At 42.3% G+C, this 19,247-nt stretch overlaps 1 protein-coding gene across 1 annotated transcript in view; it reads right to left on the bottom strand.

The window, feature by feature from the left end:
- Window positions 1–989: 989 nt before the first annotated feature.
- Window positions 990–19,247, bottom strand: part of CLTRN (collectrin, amino acid transport regulator) — a 31,935-nt gene continuing 13,677 nt past the window's right edge. The window contains exons 4-6 of the mRNA XM_025210853.1: window positions 12,568–12,684; window positions 6,882–7,076; window positions 990–1,518 (exon numbers count right to left, since the gene is read on the bottom strand). Of these exons, the coding sequence (XP_025066638.1) occupies window positions 1,362–1,518; window positions 6,882–7,076; window positions 12,568–12,684 (469 nt within the window). The 3' untranslated portion in view covers window positions 990–1,361. The remainder of the gene's footprint in view (window positions 1,519–6,881; window positions 7,077–12,567; window positions 12,685–19,247) is intronic.

The raw sequence follows: 19,247 nt of genomic DNA, 5'->3' as shown, positions 1-19,247 counted from the left end.
GGCCTGACATGCAATTTTATCTTCCATTGGTGTAGCATATGAATGTCAAAGCATGGTATATGGAAGGAAGAAGGTAGATGAAGACGTGTAAATCTCGTACATCACGTCAGCATAATCACATCCTCTTTAACGCACACATTTCTCTCTCCTCTGCTTTGGCTTGGAACCTGTTCCACTGAGGTCAATGGTAGTTTTAGCATTCATTTCACTTGGAGCAGGACTTGGTCTTTAATGTCAGTTTCTGCCATGAGCTATGTATGTGTCTCCCATTAAAATAATCCAAAGATAATAAAGGGCTTAATACTACAAGGTACCCTCAATTCCTATTCACTTCCATGAGAGATTCACCAATTTGAAAGGCACCTCAGCAGGGATCATTTTGATCACTTTTTACATAGCACAAGTCATAAAATAGTATCCAGCAATGCCAGCCTCAAGCCTAATAATGCTTGAAGTAGAATGTATATCTACAGTAGTAGTAGAAAATGTCTAGTCATGATTTGCAGAGTCCAAGTGATGTCAAATTTACCACACTTCCTTGTAATCAGTTCTATTTGCACTAGCTCAGCACTCATGGATTTAGTGAGAGTTGGGTATTTATCTGTACTTTGTGCCTCTGAAAGCCTCTTCTTAGCTTCCTCTGTCAAACTTTGAGGAACTTAACTTCTAGTTGTTAAATTGTGTACCTTTGCTGGCTAGATTAAAGAGCAGATCTCTTCTCCCTCTTTGGTATATATAAGCCTCTGGCCCAGTCATCTCATAACCTTCACTTTCAGAAGGTAAGAAAGGTCTCCACACACTTCAGGATCAGGCATATGGCCTGAAACTTTTTTTCAGTAAGTAAAACTCCTGTGAATTAACCCCTATTCAAACAAAAGGCATGCTGTCATTTGGCATATGACTGTCAGTTTCCAGAGAAACATTCACATCTCACTGAGGAGCAGTCCCAGTGAGAACTGATAGTGATTAATGCTCTGTCACACAACACAGAAGAACAGCACGGTTCACATTTATTCCAGGGTAGGAAAACAATGAACAAATCATAATGACATATTTGAATAATCTCTAATATCAAAACATGGGGCATAAATCAGGCTTCATTCCCATTCCATGGTAAACGTTGGACAGTATTTCATGGTCTTCTGAGTTCCTGTGCCCAGAAACAGTAACTCTGTATTGTGGCCAAACAATGTGTAATGTTTGATTACGTGCATCTGTGTATGTGTGTGTTATCAAAGAAAACTTCCTTCCTATAGTGAAAGGATGCATTCTGCTGCTCTTGGTAGTTGATGTTCAGCTCTAGTGACAAGATGAAGGAGGTGTACAGTCTTTAAAAGAAGCCAAATGTACAAAGTAACATTTCATAGAGGTGTGAACCGTTCATCATCAGCTTCATAGCCTCCGTTAATCTGGCCAGTTTTTAAATTCAGCGTATCACAGGGCATCCCATTTTCTATTGTTACAGTTACTTCACATTTCTCTTCTAAATTCTTTGTCTCTGCAGGCTCCTTATTCTTTCTACAAAGGAATAACATAAAATTACAATACAGCATTAGAATACACTGCACAACCAAGAGCTATATATGAGCGGCTCATACATAAAGGAAAATAGATTAATTTTCCCATTAATTAAGAAGTTCACAATACTTAGTATACAGTAAGATAGTTTAATGCCTGAAAACAGCACCGGGAGCCAGGAACTCCTGAGTACATTCTAATATAGCTTTTACATGGGTGCCCTTATGTTGACTCACTTTAACCACTATACCTCAATGTCCTGCTTTGCAAAATGATCTGGAGACAGGGCAAACTAAAAAAGGAAATGTAAGAATGAAGTTGGTAGATGTAATCAATTTAAAGTGAGAAATGACCATTATGATTATTTGTTTAACTTCCTTTATAATACAGGCCATGGATTTTACCCAGTGGTTCCTGCATTCAGCAACTTGTGGTAGAATAAAACCCTATCTTTTATAAAGTGTTGGAGGGATGTTGTTGCTGTGATGGTCCAGGAATTATGCAAGAGGCAAGCATATGAATTTTCCATTGTATGCAGCAGATTTCAATATCACCCACAAAAATCCTTGCTGCTCACGTATCTTTTATAAAATAATCTAGTCTTGGCTGAGGGCATGTCTATACCACATCCTCACTGCTGCCACGGACACACATTCCCATTCACACCCCACCTACCCACACACAGATGTCCATGACAAACCCGGAAATGTGACAATGAGGCAACTCCAGGGATGTCTCTCTTTGACTGCTTTCAGTACCTTGGTCTCTAGCTTGCTTGAGAGCAACTGCCAGGGTTGTACTTGGAATGGCATAATCACCACATATCTGGGTCTGCTGCACTCAAGTGAGAGTGGGTGGCATGCACCCCTGGTAGTAGTGGAGACACGGCACAGATATACATTAAATGACTCTACCTATTGGAGAATGAATGCATCCTGCACCTTGGTTATCTGTCCCAATGGTGAGCTATGCTCACTCTTATGAATGTGCACAAGTGCACAAGTGACTGGATCCTACCAGGCTTGTGTCTACTAGCTTAAATAATAGTGTGGCTTTGGTACTATCACTTTCCCCTGAATCTAAGAACCTGGACACGTGACATATTTACACCAATATTACTGATATTATACAAGTGTACAAAAAGAGTGGATACAGCATGCACAACCTTACACAGATATACTTAAAGCCTACGTAGAATTACCCCAGGAAAATACAGTGGGGTACAAAATACATTGTACAAGATGCACTGTAAATTACAATGGTGGAACTTACACTAGTGATAAGTCCTATGTTTGCAGCTTAGCCTGGCAAGGTTCTTTGGGTAGATGTGATATCTTTTATTAGACCAGCTAAATAGCTGGAAAAAATTATTTGCAAGATTTCAGGCACAAACACCCTTCATCAGGCATAGAGAGACTCAGCTGGTGTTATGTGTTCTCCAAGATCGAAAAGAAGTTAATTTACAACATGCAGGTCTGTGAAAATCCAAATGAGTGGAAGTTTGGAAGACAATTGGTAGAGATAGGAGGCAGAGGGAAAGGGAGGGAGGGAAATGTGTGAAGGAATGCAAGTGGTTAGCTGGAGGCAGGTTACCCAGGGTATCAGATGTCAGGCAGGTTGTAATATATCATAAATCCAATGTCTATATTTAGTCCATGATTTTTTTCATCCAGTAGATTTATGAAGTGAAGTTCATAGGCTCGTTTACGAAAGGTGTTTTATAAATTCCCTTTGAGGATTAGAACTGAGAGATGGGAGAGGGAGTGATTGTCTTGTGAGAAGTGTGCCCCCACAGGTAATTGGATATTTTTGTCTTTGATGGATCTTCAGTGTGCATTCATTCAGTAGACAGATGTTTGCTTTCTCCTACATATTTTCCATTAGGGCATTTTGTGTATTGGATAAGTTATATAACATTTCTGAAGGTACAGGTGTAAGATCCAGGAATGATGATGGTTCTGTTGTAGGGTGTAGTTATTGTGGAACTGGTGGAGATACGTTGGCAGGTTTTACCTTTCTTGTTCTGGCATGGTCGGATCCATTTAGTGTTGTTTGGGTCGTAGGAAGTTTGCTTATGGTGATGAGGTTAGTGAGGTCTGGTGCTCATTTAAAGGCTAGGATGAGTGGTTCTGGAAAGATCTCTTTAAGAATTGGATCTTCTTCAAGCATGGGTTGCAATTGTTTGAAAATTTTCCATATAGTTTGCAGGGAAAGACAGTATGTCATAACTAAGGGTGTACATTTTGGGGGGATTATCTTACCCATTGTCTTCCAAACTTCCACTCATTTGCATTTTCACAGACCTGCATGTTATAAATTAGTTTATTTTCTACCTTGGAGAACACATAACACCAGCAGAGTCTCACTGTGCTAGATGATGGGTGTTTGTGCCCGAAATCTTGCAAAGAATTTTTTTCCAACTATTTAGTTGGTCTAATAAAAGATATCACAACTACCCAAAGAACCTTGCCTGCCTATGTCCTTAGACTTACACAGCTACAACCAACAACCCTGAAGTTTAGCCTGGAACAAACTGACTCCCTTCAGATGCCTACCACATGCAGCTAGCCCAGAATAGTTGCATGTCTGTCCACTCCAGATTCCAGTAAAATTTATATCCATGTACAAAACCAGTGTAACTTACCCTGGTGTAAATATGTTGCAGCCATGCCCTAAATTGAAATCATTCATACTAAAGAAGCCATGGAATGAACTGATCTAAACTGCTAAATGATTAAGAAATTTAGTCTAGAACCATCAGGCAATGATATCCTTATCATTCTTTTGATTTATTTTTGACCTTGAGATCCACTGTTTCATAATCAAAAAGCCTGCTGTATTTTACAGCTTGCAGCATCAGCAATTTTGGAGGATAAGAAACTCAAAGATCAGCTATAGTACTTCTTCCAGTCCCACAACGCATACTGTAACAGCTTGACTCAGTGCTTAAACATCCATGATATTAACTATAATAAACTTTTACTGGCCTTTGGGAGATAGATAGCCTTACAGGCCTGCCAAAAATAACTGTGTGATCTAGGGGTGTAGGTGTGTGATCTATGAACTCTTCTCTCCTCTGACTGTGACATGCTTTCAAGAGAAGAGGAAAGCATGACTCTTCATAGACACAGCCTCTGAGGAGCTCTCTCCTCTCTTGGAAATTTGCCAATTCTATTAGAGAAAAAAGAGTGGTCTTACTGCCATGGTGATAGGGTAGTGTGCAGACAAGAAAACAGGCTTGTCAAGTGCTAGAGAGACTCTGCTTGGTACCAGATTCACCTAGCACTCCGTGAGGCCAATAACCAAAATCCCACTGATTGCAGTGGAACAGAATTCAGCCTAAAGGTAAAACCAGTGGCAGGTCCAGGGGGAGTGCAGTGTTGCAGTTACACTCCCCCCCCCCCCCCCCCCGGTTGGCTATGTACTGCATGTGCTGTGAGCTTTCTGAGCTTACCAGCATGCCAGCATGTCAGAGCTCTACATTGCCATGAGCTCTGAATTCATCGACTGGTCAGTGTATGTCTTTCATGCAGCTCTGGAGCCTATAGAGTAAGTATCACAGCTGTTCACCCTTCCTTTCCCCACCTCTCCACCCTGATAAATTCAGTGGTAGGGGAAAGAGGGGAGGAGCTACAGCTTCACTCACCACAAGAGCCTCATTCATCTATAGTTTGTTTGGTTTAAACAGTACTTGGATTGCATGGAAAAGAAGCATGCAAGTCTTTTGAATCCATGAATCAGTCTCCAAGTAAGTGGGAATGTATACATATGTGTAAGTATTTTCCATTGTGCACTTGCCAGTTTCCAAGCTACCTAGTTGTCAGCAAGTCTGTACCCCCAATCCCTCTTCTGTTCCTGTGTGATCCTATAGTGAAACCAAGATGTTTGTAAAAAAAAAAAGTACCAGGTTCCTCAAGTGTTTCAGTTTCAAGCAGGAGTAGATTCTCACATCTGATGAACTGAGAAATGTTCTTATCCAAGCAGAAATATGCAAACTAACAGATAATTGAAGTAGAGAGTAGTAGCAGGGGGCCAAAACTCAGGATCCATCTGCTCCCTGCCCCTCTCTGCCTTCTTCAATCCAGTCACTCAAAACAGGGACTATCAAATTAAGCAGCTCCCAATTGACTCATTATGGTGGCCAGTACTGCAATATGAAACAGGTGAGTGGTGGAAAAATTACACCTCATTACTTTACTGCATAGCGACAAAAATCTAGTCTCATGGTGAATTAGTTCTGGAACTGAGTTTGTGAGCTAGGTTCATAGGTTGTCTTACAAGATCAGGTTCTTCCTAATAGTCCATTAATCACTGGTGTGGCTGGCACTTGGGTCCTGAACCTACAAGGACTAGAGTGTTTTGTTTTTAAACTGCCAGCTTTAAAATTCTCTTCACCAGGGGCAGCTTCAGTCACTGCTGGCTTTTTGCCCTGCCATTTACCCATGTTTCTGGCTCTACTGACAAAAGCCAGTGTGCAGTGCACAAAACTTTTTTAAGAGAGCTAGCAGCAAATTAAGTCCTTAGAAAGCAATCATCTATATTTAGGAGAACCTTCAATATCCTGTTCTTACCCTGGTTAAGAACCTCATACTCTAAAATAATACTGTATTTTCTAGCATACAACACACACCATTTCCCCCAAAATCAGCCCCTTTAAAATTTGGGTGCATGTATTAAGCAGGGTAAGCTGATTTTATGAGTAGAATAGAAGAAATCTGCTTTGATTCCCATTCCACAGTGCAGCAATTGTTGCATTACAAGCAGCTGAAGGAGTTAGTTGACATAACGGCTCATTATTCTTCACTTCAGAGATGTTAACAGTTGTCTCTCCTTTTTAATGCTTTTTGATGTTTAAGCCAACCATTCTTAGGGCAATTTTGCTTCCTGCCAGCTGCTCTTGGTCTTTCCTTTTATCTCACAGCCTTGGAGACTTTTTAGCTATTTCCAAAATCTTAGATCCACCCATGGGGAACAGTCTTCAGCAACAGATAAGGTTTCAGCTCTAGCTATCAAGGAAAAGAGTGAATTAGTTCTATCCTTGCTCTGTGTAGCTATGACTGGAAAAATCTTGGTTTTCTTTATACTGCCTTTCAAAAACACAGTGTGTATTCATAGATTCATAGATGTTAGGGTCGGAAGGGACCTCAATAGATCATCGAGTCTGACCCCCTGCATAGGCAGGAAAGAGGGCTGTATTATATTCCAGGGTTTATTATATGCAAGCAAATACAGTTATTTGCTTTCAACAAACATAACAGATGTCCTCATCTGGGCAGAGAAGGCTGCCATGTTTCTCAAAGACTTCCAGTTCACTCCATTCACTAGCAGTGGGTTAGAAGAAAAAAATAAGCTAAGCTGCTTACTTTTTGCGTTGTTGGATCCCTGATACTATGAGGAAAAGAATTCCTGCCACGATGAGGCAAAGGACAACACCAAATACGACAAGCCAGATAGGTACAGAGGATTCAGTGGGTGGTGGTAAGGTTGAGGAAATCTTCAAGAACTGCATTGTTTTGTCATTCAGTAAGAAGGCATTATTGATCCTGTTTCTGGTCATCCTTTAAAAAATACAAACCACAGCATAAAATATAAACATAGATATCAATGACATTGGGAAACAAAGGAGCCCTAGTAGAAGCAGTACAACTGCAGCACGAGTGAATGTATCCCACTGTGAGGATTATTAGGATCTCCACTTTAACAATCCATAGGCACTGTCAATCTGTATCTGCAGGGACTTAGCCATAAGGCTTCCATACGTAATTCTCTGAAAGCTTAGGGTACAGGGGTGAGATTTAATATATTATTCATTGCTTATTATTTATGTATATATTTGCAACCTTGGGCAGGAGGCTCCCCTATTAAATAGAATGTGTTTTAAAAAAATGTAACATTCACTAAAATATCATAGATTGCAGGTGTTAAATATTATTATAACAAAAGTAACTTTGCCCTTGAGCTGGGGTGATTCTTAATTTCATACACCAAACAGCTTTTCAGCTAAGTAACAATACTTAATACTTGCATGGTGCAGTGTTTTTAATCTTCAAAACTCTGAATGACTTCACTGGGAGCAGGACCAGACCCCTACTAACTGATGTTCCCACCAATCTGGTGTGATACCTAAGTGGTGTAAGGAATTACTACTACGGGAGGGCCACAGAGAGAGTCAGCATCAAAGATGGGATGGAATACAGGAACTCCTGGCTCCAGCCCTGCAGCACTCCTGCTTCCCAGCCCTGCAGCTATGTCGCACTCAAATAGCATGTACCTAGGCTCTTTCCCCCCCCACCCAATCTGATTCTAGGGGGCTGATCTGACCTCTCATTCACATTAATCTAGCCACAGAATTGCTCCAAATTATGCTTAATGCCACAGACCCTGCTGTCTGGGAATTACAAGACAGAAGAAGATTCCTGACACCCAGGAATATCCCTACTCAGAGGAAGGAAGTAGGTATAGGCCTAGCTGGAGTATGGTTTAATACAACCATTGATCAGTGCATATACAAAGCACACAGAGGCCCTGCTAACAGTGTTAACTGAAGTAGGTCCCAATACATGCAAAACGAGGCATTCCATACCATATACTACCTGTACAGAAATGCTGGAAAAATTGCTCATTAGTTTTAGAGGTGCCTCCAAGGACCAACAGATAGAGAATAAACTGATACCATCAATACATAACACCAAAACAAAGATAAGAGGGATGTGACAAATGGGTATCCTTATCTAGTGGGAAAGGCACACTAATTGGAGAGAAGTTGGAAATGGATGGTAATTGCTGGGTACATCTACATGAGATGCTTTACTGCTCAGTATAACTAATTACTGCACAATAAGTGGCTGTGTCTACACTTGCCGGTGCTTACTGCACAGCAATTAACTCTAATAGCTAGTAAATTTGCTACCTGCAAATGCAAGTAGCAAATTTTCTCAAGATTACTTACTGCTCAGTAGCACATGTGTAGATGCTGGACAGGGAGTAAATGTGCTCCTGGTCAGCCAGGCAGCAGGGGCAGGAGATTGGTCCCTACCCCCAGGAGCTGCCTGCAGCCAGGGCGGGCTCTCCCACCAGAGTCCGGGCAGAGTCAGTGTTCCCCTGCCCCGACAGCAAGGAGCTCTCAGGACCCACACTGTGATTGTGGGGCCAGGGCTGGAAGATCCTTATTGCCCAGTTCAACTCCCGCAGTCGCAGGGCCAGGGTTGGCAGAAACTTATCTCCCAGCCTGAGCCCCACAGAGCTGGTGTTGGGAGAGAAGGATCTCCCAGCCTGGGCCCTGCAACCATGGGACTCAGGCTGGGAGAGAACTATCTTCCAGTGCCAGCCCTGCAACCACTGGTATCACCTAACCCCCAAACCACACTAATGAAATTAGATAACAACATGGACCCTAACCACACTGACAACCTGAGCACACTGGTGACACCCTGGAGACATAGAATAGGTTCATTACCTATTTTCCTTCAAACTAAACAGTGTCTTGAAGGCTGTGCACTATGATCTGTTCATTATTAGATGTTTTTAAGTTAAATTGTGCCACTAATAACAATTCAGTCATCCAAACTCAATATTAATTTCTTCATTAAACTACAGCATTTTACAGTTTAAACATTTCTTTCCCTGTGAAGGTTTTAACAGTGTAAGAAATGTTCCTTGTATTTAACTTGAAGACAACTAATCTCTCTCAAAACCTAAGGAACTTAGAATCATAGAAAATTAGAGTTAGAAGGGACTTCAGGAGGTCATCTAGTCCAACCTCCTGACCATCCCCAACTAGATCACCCCAACCATGGTTTTGTTGTGCTGGGCCTTAAAAACCTCCAAGGATGGAGATTCCACCACATCTCTAGGTAACCCATTCTAGTGCTTCACCACCCTCCTACTAAAAGAGTTTTTTCCTAATGTTCAACCTAAACTTCCCTTGCTGCAACTTGAGACTACTGCTCCTTATTGGGCATGTCTACCTGTGTTGCTATGGGTGTTGTTAGTGCGCCATGATTTAGTACTTCCTTTTGGAAGTATCCACTGGTCTTCCTGCATCTACAGTGCCATTCATTTCATTATAGAGAGCAATCAGGTTGGTCAGGCATGACTTGCCCTTGGTGAATCCAGGCTGACTGTTCCTAATCACCTTCTTCTCTTCCAAGTGCTCAGAAATGGATTCCTTGATGACCTGCTCCATGATTTTTCCAGGGATTGAGATAAGGCTGACAGGTCTGTCACTCTCCAGATTCTCCTTCTTCACATTCTTAAAGATGGGCATCATATTTGCCCTTTTCCAATCAACTGGAACCTCTCCCAATCATCATGAGTTTTCAAACATGATGGCCAGCAGCTTTGCAATCATATCAGCCAACTCCCTCAGAACCCGCAGGTGCATCCCATCCAGCCCCATGGACTTGTGCACATCCATCTTTTCTAAATAGGCCCTAACCTGTTCTTTTGCCACTGTTGGCTGCTCACCTACTCCCCAAACTGTGCTACTGGGAGCAGTAGTCTAGGAGCTGACCTTGCCTGTGATGACTGAAATGAAAAAGACACTGTGTACTTCAGCCTTTTCTTCATCCTCGGCCGCTAGGTTGCCTCTCCCATTTAGTAAAGGACCCACACTTTCCCTGATCCTCTTCTAGCTGCTGAAATACTTGTAGAAACCCTTCTTGTTACCCTTCATATCCCTTGCTAGCTGCAACTCCAGTTGCTCTTTGGCCTTTCTGATTTCATCCCTGCATGCCCGAGCAATACTTCTCCCTAGCTTTTTGTCCAAGTTTCCACTTCTTATAAGCTTCCTTTCTGTGTTTTAGCTTACTGAAGAGTTCTCTCCTAAGCCAAGGTGGTCTTCTGACATCCTTGCTAGTATCCCTGCACATTGGGGTGGTTTATTCCTGCACTCTCAGTAAGGTTTCTTTAAAGTACAACCAACTCTCTTGGATTCCTCTCCCCCTCAGAATGGCCACCCAAGGGACCCTACCCATGAGTTCCCTGAGTGAGTCAAAGTCTGCTTTTATGAAGTCCAGAGTCCATACTCTGCTCCTCTCCTTCTTCCTCCCATGCTTCAAATTTGTCAGTTTCAAGCATGGGAGGAATTGTATAGTCAAATTCTTTATTTTAGAAAATGTATTTTCTAAAATGCATCTTTAGGGCAAGTTAGTCTTCTTTGTAATACTTTCTTATATACCAACTTGTGGGAATATTTCAAATTGCTATTTTTTTTTTTATAATAGAGCAAGTGTTTATCAGGAATAAATATGTATATATGGACGTGTAAAATGTGTGTGGTTTTTTTTTGGAAATTGTAAGATCTCTTAAGTCATAATATTGCCTATACCCTAAACACTGAGTTCTTGAATGTTTTTGGAAAGTGAGGATTTCTCCTTTGAGTTGAGAACCATATGTTATACAATATATCAGATGGTGAAATTTGATGATGAATTTTCTGCCTTGCTGGTATTAACTGATGGTCATGAGCAGACCATAACTTGAAGTTATTGTTCATGAATCATGAACAATGATTTTTGGTATTCACCTAGTATGTGCTTAGGTGAATACAGGCAAATATCTGTACATGTATGTTGCATATGTGAAGATAAGTATAAATTTTAAGCTTATAACTCATCTTGTGATTCTTACTGTAGTTAAGATAGCTCAGAGGGACCATCATTTTCTGTGTTCTTTGTTTGTACAGTATCTGATAGTATGGCAACCTGGTATGCAACTAGATTTTGTAGGTGTGAATGTAATATATACAATAAATAGGAAGAAGGAGAATTCAATCTGGAATCCTGTAAGCAAAGAAGTTGCCTGTTGGAATATTCAGTCCAGGGAGCATTTTATTTTTTGTCTCAATTTAGTGGTAAAAATGTAAACCATTTCTTAAATGTTACATTTTTATTTATTTGATGAGAGACAACAGTTAAAATCTAACAGGCCATAATACAATGCAATTTTGGTGACAAACAGTGAATATTAAAGACTTAAAATAAATCAGCTTATGTAACTGTTTGTTTCAAGAATAACAGAAATTAATGTATTCAAAAGTGCATTCCAGCACTCTTAGAAAACTCCAGTGAATAAATAATCTCCTTGCACCACTAATGTAATGAAGTTGTTTGGTATCTCTGTAGGAAATAGCTTAATCTGCTCATAAGCTTAAAAATTAATCTTTCCCGAAGAATGCATACTCATTCATCGGGAATTAGGTATTACACCTCCATAAAGATAACATGAGATTTAAAGACAAAGTACAGCAAGTTTAAAAACAAAGAGATCTATTTTCTACTCAATGTTGCAGAAACATGTGGGGGTAACTCTGCTTCTGGGAGTCACCCTTGTAAAGTCCTTATGCAGACAGCAGACTGCTGAGGCCAAATAACCTGTTTTTCCCCATTAATTATGCAGCCTCACAATATTATTGTACTGGTTTCAGAACATAATATTTAATAAGAAAACAGAACAACTTGTACAAGCAGTGCTCAGCTATGACAGGGATAGGTTTCCTAGAAAAATCTGAAGTGAAAAAAATGTGAGTACCAGTAAGATATGCAGCTAGGTGTTCTTGGGCTGACTGCAGTGTGAACATCCGGCACTGAAAGAATGAGCCTTTTTCATTTGAAATAAAAGTACAAAATCCCCTGAGGAAGACCCTTAGCTGACTCTGAGTAAGTTGGCTGAGGCAGATGTGAAGCACATGGTCAACATTGGTTTATATGTAGACCTCTGTGAAGTGTTTAGATTTCTGAGAATCCACTATATTTTTAAAGGCTATTTTCAAAGGGTCACACATTTCAAAAGTGCTAAGAGGTTGCTCCCCTCATACGGATAAAACTCCTTTTCATCTCATATGCACAAAGGAAAAATAGTATCAACCCCATGGTATGATTAAAACCTACAATGTTAATGATAAATTCATATAATTGATTCATATAATAAATTGATTTATATCATTAAAAGGCAAAGACTATTAGTTCATATGAGATAAGATGCACAGATCCACATTAATTGGGCCTCTGATTAGAATGGAAGAGTAATATGGAGAAGGAATTACTATACCTTATGGCTGCCTCAACCTCGCCTCTGGGAACAGTTGTTGCATTTTTGGATGAGTCCGTGACCACAAACCAAAATGACACCCGATCCGTTACATTACAAAGTAACACATTGGAAATTCTGTTTAAAAAAAAAAAGCAGGGTAAAAAATAAGTACAAAGTGAAAGCAGATTTTGATGCTGCCAATGTATCGCCGTGTTTCACGAGGCTTTTGGAAAAGGAAATGTCTAGCCTCTGTAAATTTGACTAAGAAAAAGGCTGGTCATAGCTACACCCCATCGCTTCCTCCTTTTCAACACACATGCTATAACAATAGTAACAAAAAAATGACAAAAAGGTTAGGTTTGTTGATGCTTCATTTTCCTTAAGTTTCTGGTCATTTTATCAGCTTCACCCAATCCCTGCGAGACCTCCTATCACAAGCTTGTCAGGCCCCATGCATACATTTGATAGAGTGAAATTAAAACAACGCATTTTGTTGGGCCATCCTAGTGGTTAAGAGATAGAACTAACGTACACTGCAAGGTAGTATACATCCTTCCCTGTTCCACCATAGCTACTTGTCCATACCATAGCTGGAAACAGAGGAGATTTATACTTCCATTTGGAACGCATGGACCTGTGTTGGCAAGTGCAGCATCAGTGCACTTAGCTGCCATGGCCATGCTTATGTTCCAGTCAGTATTACTCATCTTGTTTTCAGTCTGTATTGCTTCGTTGCTTCCCCACTCATAGCAAAAGTGGTTGTGGAAGCTTTGTCTGACTCCAGCCTACTTCACAAATTGCATTGGGAGTGGTAGGAAAACTCATCACTCCTTTGTGTGCGTTGGTTACAGAAAGCGGTGTTCCTTAACCATGGTGGTTCTATGGGTTTGCCAGGCCCACATGGACCTTTGGCATTATTGATTGTGTGTATCACACACATGGCCACTGCTAAGTAAACACAACTGCCCTGCACCCCTGATGGCATATACTCCAGGTGAAGCCTGGTGGTATTGAAACTGCTGTCTTGCCAAAGGAAGCCATTTACCAGGGCAAGGTGGCTTTCATTTGTGCCAGTAGCCTTACATGGGGATGAAGTCACTCACTGCAAGTGTTAGCCAAGGTGAAGAAATTTAGTGAGAGCAAAACTGGCAATTTGCTGCTGGGTCCCCTGGGAGCAGCCTTTGCCAAAAGTCCAGAAAGTGACTTGAATTCAGTCTTCGAGAGCTGTAGCAAAACATGGTAGCCACTCTGTCACCATGTCCCTCTGATAACGATACTGCCTAATATTAATTAATGTCACTGGCTTCCTTTAATTCTTATAGTTTAGCTTATTCTTCTTAACATGCAAGTTGTACTATATCTTCTTTCTGTTTTTCCAGTGAATGTACATCAGCCCTTGTGCGAACAGCTGTCCACTGGAGAGCTCAGTTCATTAGTGACATCTGCTGGCTGATCAGAAACATAATGAAATTATGTTATAGGTACTAGGGCTGTGTGAGGCTTCGGACCGTGCTTTGGATCCAGAGAAGCTTTGGCATCTGAAGCAGCACGTCTGGAATGAAGCACTGGCTTTGTTAGGCTTTCCAAAGCGGTTTGGACCTTCCGAACTGCTTCAGAAGAGTTTTGGAGCCACCTTGGAGATCCAGCCATAGGGTATAATGGGGAATCAATGACTTTGTTGTTTTTTGTCTCCTTTAGATGAAACTTGCAGAGATGGTAGCTTCTGCCAAGAGCATGAAGTCTGCCAAGTTTCAAGAAGATGGTTGCAGGGGTTTTGGGGAAACTGCACCCCAAATTCTTGAAAGCAAAACTCATGTCACTTGTATGTGTTACACCACAGGGGGGTGAAAACTGCAAGTCTGGTGGCCCCTGATGAGGCCACAAAGTCTGCCAGGTTTCAAGAAGATCAGTGCAGAGGTTTGGGAGGAACTGTACCTCAAGCTGCTGACAGGCAAAGCTCGTGCCATGGGTGCTTGTGCAACTGATTGTCTCTGTCTTGGGGCAGTTGATTGTCTGTATTGATTATTTCCTCTCCTTAGTCTGTGGTTTTGTAGGTGTTAATCCTTGCTAATTAACTCATTAACATTATCGAGTTCATTAGCAAGGATTAACACCTACAAAACCACAGACTTCGGAAAAACAACAGTTATAGATATTTCATTGATTTCCCCATTATACCCTATGGCCGGATCTCTGAGGTGGCTCCGAAGCTTCAGAGCCGCTTTGGATGGATCAAAGTGGGAAACCAATCCAGAACTCTGGATCAGATCGCTGGCATCCAAAGCGGCCAGATCTGAAGCCAGATCAAATAACTGCCTACTCGCACAGGCCTAATAGAGACCTCTGTGGAGCTTGCCTGACTTTAGAACAGGGGTGGGCAATTATTTGGGATGGAGGGAGTTTTGGTGAGCTGTTATGGGCTGGGTCAACACCCCCTCACCCCCCACCCCCGCTTCTTCTGCAACAGCTCACCAAAACTCCTTGAACCCTGAGCTGTCACTGCCCAGTGATCCTGGACCCAGCCCCAGCCCTAGGATCTCCATGGAAACTGACCTGAGATCCACGCGGGCAGGGTGCACTTGGCTGGGTGGATGGAATGGGGTTGAGGGCAGGTGAGGAACAACATCTGGGACCAGGACAGGAGGATGGGGCTGGGACCAGGACCGGGACAGGGATTGAGGGGTGGTGTCAGCACAAAGTCAGGGCTTGGGGCAAAGCCATGATCCTCTCCCAGCAAGCCTCTGCCTGTGGAATGGGAGTCCGCTGCAAGGACATATGGGCAGCAAATAGTAGCTCTGCTCCAGGCCTGCCCACCAATCCCAGTTCTGCCACTCCCTACCTGCTTGTGGCCCCATCCCGTTGACTCAGCCAGGTGCGCTCTGCCAATGTGGTTCCTGAACCAGTCTCCATAGAGACCCCACCCACCTGCTCCATGCAGTGCCCCTGGTGGTGGGTACATGGCAGACAGACTGGGGTGCCCAGCAGTGGGGCTAGGTTCAGTCGTAGCTATGATATTAGCAGTGGCAGCCAGAAGGAGTCACTGCTGACTGGGCTGCTGGGAAGTGGAGTCTGGTGCCATGCTGCCCCGGTCCTGCTGCACACCTGAGGGTGGCGGGACCAGCTGCACGCAGCGTAGTCTGGGCTGCCGTATTTTGCCCACCCCTGCTTTAGGACAATTGCACAAGACTGGAGGTTGGGTAAAAAAATAAGTACAGTCTTGCAGTTGTCTTTGGTCACCTCTGTGATGTCATAAATTTTTCTATGGCAGCACAAAGTGGAAACAAACAAACATCCCTACATTTTGTTGCAACACAAATGCCCAAATTTGTGGTCACAAAAAAAGGTAGTAATAATTTGTGTTGCTTTATTGTGGAGGACATCTATTTGCTTATGGTGGAAAAGTGTGAGCAATCTGAAGCTTCCTGCATTCTCTAGTGCCCTTTCTGCAGGCCTGAGAGACCTGATCGTGGTATCCTAGGAATTGCCAGGCAGAATTGGGCCTCTTAAGCCCAAAATTTTTTCTGTTTGAAGTTTAACGCATTCTTTCTGTTAGTCACACAACATGACTGTATGGTATGAATTATGACACAAGTGGAAATAGGAAATACCATCTAAAAGAAAAGCTTTATGTGATATCCATGCTATGACAGGATTTACAGACTGGCACTTGTTTTCTCTCAGTCCGTCTTGGTGTTTACCAAGTCTCCTCTGAACTAGCACAAACAACAGCATTATTTTTGTCAAAGGATTTATCCCACTCTGATTCTGTTGATGAAAAGAGGCAATGAAGCACCTACTCAACTTTCCTCATTTACTGAGACACAACTGTGGGATCTCCAAGGGCACATCTGGGTAAGCAGGGAAAGACAGTTTCCCTGTGTACCCAGCTACACCTTGAGGATCTCTGAGGATGTATCTGGGTAAGGATGAAAGTCAAGGTTTCCATGCTTACCCATATGCATCTTAAACATGGGGATCCCAGGGACATGTCTGGGTAAGTGGGGAAACTGCTGACACATGCTTCACAGGGAGGCATGGGTATGCACAGGTCCTGGTGTGGAGGCACAGGACACCAGGGGATTCCCTGGCTACCACACCACCCTGCACTGACCTGTGTGAAGCATGAAGTGGTGTGAGCCCCAGCATGGAAGCACAGGGGCATCAGGGATATTCTGGCTCCCAGGTGTCCATGATACCCCACAGGGGACCTGCACCAACCCATGCCTCCGTGTGACGCAGGGGTTGCAGCACAGAGGAGCAGAGTGATACAGGAGCTGGAGAATTTCCAGCACCCTGTGCCTCTGTGTTGGGACCCAAGCAGACCCATGCTTCATACAAAGGCACGGGTCAGTGTGGGTCCCAGCGTGAAGGCACAAGTCACTGGGAATTCCCTAGCTCCTGTGCTGCCCTCCATATCTGCACTGGATCTGCACAGACCTGTGTCTGTATGTGAGGCCTGGGTCAGTGTGGGATCCAGCATGGGGCAGAGAGGGGAACATGTCACCAGTTGTCTGCACTGGGGCCTGGAGCATGAAGCAAGACAATGGGAGACCTATGTTTCTCCCAATAAAATGCTGTGGCAAGATGCACCCCACTACAGCTGGTCTGCTTCACTTTGGTGACGTCTGTTTATATCCTAAGATGAGACTGGAAGGCAGGAAGAGTGTTGGTTTGTATATGTTATCTGACTATTGCTGGGTATTGTTAATAGAATGCTTTGTTTAATGAAGAAGCAAGGATTTTTGGGGGGTGATGTCTTTTAGTGAACCAAAAGCAGGGTTGGGACAAAGTTAGATGACTTTTTTAATGATGTTTTATTTATTTTTGTTATGTGTTATTTATTTAGGTATTTTGTATGCTTTTTATTTTGATGGTGCAAGGTTGCTGCAAATAGTGGTGTTTTGGTTCCAGAAATTGTAACGTGATGTATGTAGAGATGTAGCCGAACTGTGCCACAGCAGCTGCCTGTTCTCCACTGCCTCCCACTCCAGTCCAAGATAAGGGGCATTTTTATCCATGTTAAATTGGGGGGAGGACCTCTTCTTGGATCTAAGTAAATATCGCACATAGATAAAAGGGAAAAATGAGACTTCTGTGCTCCCAAAGCTTCTACTTCAATCTGTTGGCAATAGTTATAAAATTAAGGTAGTTTTATTTCCCCCAAAATGTTGACAAGATACAAAATTGGCAAGTGAGGGACTTTTGGCCAACAGCTGGCACATTCTCCTCAGCTTTACACCATGACTTCAGTGGCAGGTTCATGTGAAAAGAGTTTGCAGGATTGGGACCTGAAGGCTTCACCCAAGTTACTGCCATGTTTATTAGGTGTGCATACTCCTAAATTCCTCTGTTTCTCTATTTTGTAGATCAGAGGATAGTAGGGCTGGAATCAAACTGATGTATACACAGATGGATCTCAGCTACAAAATTGGGTTCTGCACCTTTCGGCAAGCATTCTCGAAGTGTAGTGAAATCTGCATCATAGTTGTGGAAGTGGTATATTGGGTGGAGCAACAGAGTCAGCATACCTTACCCCTGAGATGCTGAGAACCAAATCAGCATCCTTGCTAGATTCTTGGAGCAGGGATAAAAGGGGATTCACTTTATTACAGTTACAAGGTTTTGGCACAGGAGCTGCAGGCAGGCCAGCAGGCTGGGACAGGTGCGTCTATGTTTATTCCATTAACAGGAGAATGCAATTACTCATTTTTAATAGTTGAGCCCCAAGATTCATGAAGTATGTAAATTTTACTTCCTTTTAGCTCCCTGTTGTGTGTAAAATCCTTGCTTGATTATAATCACCCAGAACTTGGCTTCATTGCTTCTTTTCATCAACAGAATCAGAGTGGGGTAAATCCTTCAACAAGAATAATGCTGTTGTTTGTGCTACTTCAAAAGAGACTGGGTAAACACCAAGATGGACTTGGGTAAAACAAGTGCCAGTCTGCAAATCCCTTCATAGCATGGATATCACATAAAGCTTTTCTTTTAGATGGTATTTCCTATTTCCACTTGTGTCATAATTCATACCAGGCCATCATGTTTTGTGGCTAAGAGGAAGAATGTGTTAAGCTTCAAATTGGGAAAAATGGATTCATTATTTAAATTGTAATTGTGTATGCGTTTAAATGTATGTGAACACCTTTTTATTGCCTTTTAGGAAAATCAGGTAACATTATGCTGCCATGGAGATGATAGATGAATCTTATAATTAGAATGACACTTTAGAAATGATCATAAAGTCCACAAGTTACATATTTAACATATGGTCAGCTACATAGCAAAGCAGCAGGCCAGTGTCCTCCCCAGAGCCCTGTAGGGCTGCTGGTACACTAAGGTATTGTCTATACTGTGTTAGCAGAACCCTTGGTCTCTGGTGGATCTGAAAGCAGGCACTGGGAATGAGTCTAGAGCAGCATCTGGGTAACCTTCTGGCTTGGGAGTGCATCAGTAGACTTGGGTGGGCAGGTTGTAGTTGGTCATGTCCTCCTTAAGACCCACCACTGACACAGTATAGATAAGCCCTTGCAGGCTTTTTCTGTGAAAAATACTCACTGGGCCATAACATCCATCTTAACATAATGCTTCTACATCTAAGACTGCCAGAATATTTGTATTTTCATTTCTAAATGGTCTAAATGTTTCAAGCACTGATACAATTCTTCTGTGGAAAATAGAGAACAATGTTTTGTTTTTTG

Source organism: Alligator sinensis, unplaced genomic scaffold (assembly GCF_000455745.1).
Source record: "Alligator sinensis unplaced genomic scaffold, ASM45574v1 scaffold1192_1, whole genome shotgun sequence".
Classification (NCBI taxonomy): Eukaryota; Metazoa; Chordata; order Crocodylia; family Alligatoridae; genus Alligator; species Alligator sinensis.
The sequence above is the reverse complement of the archived record's forward strand: the minus strand, read 5'-3'. Positions and strand labels throughout refer to the sequence as shown.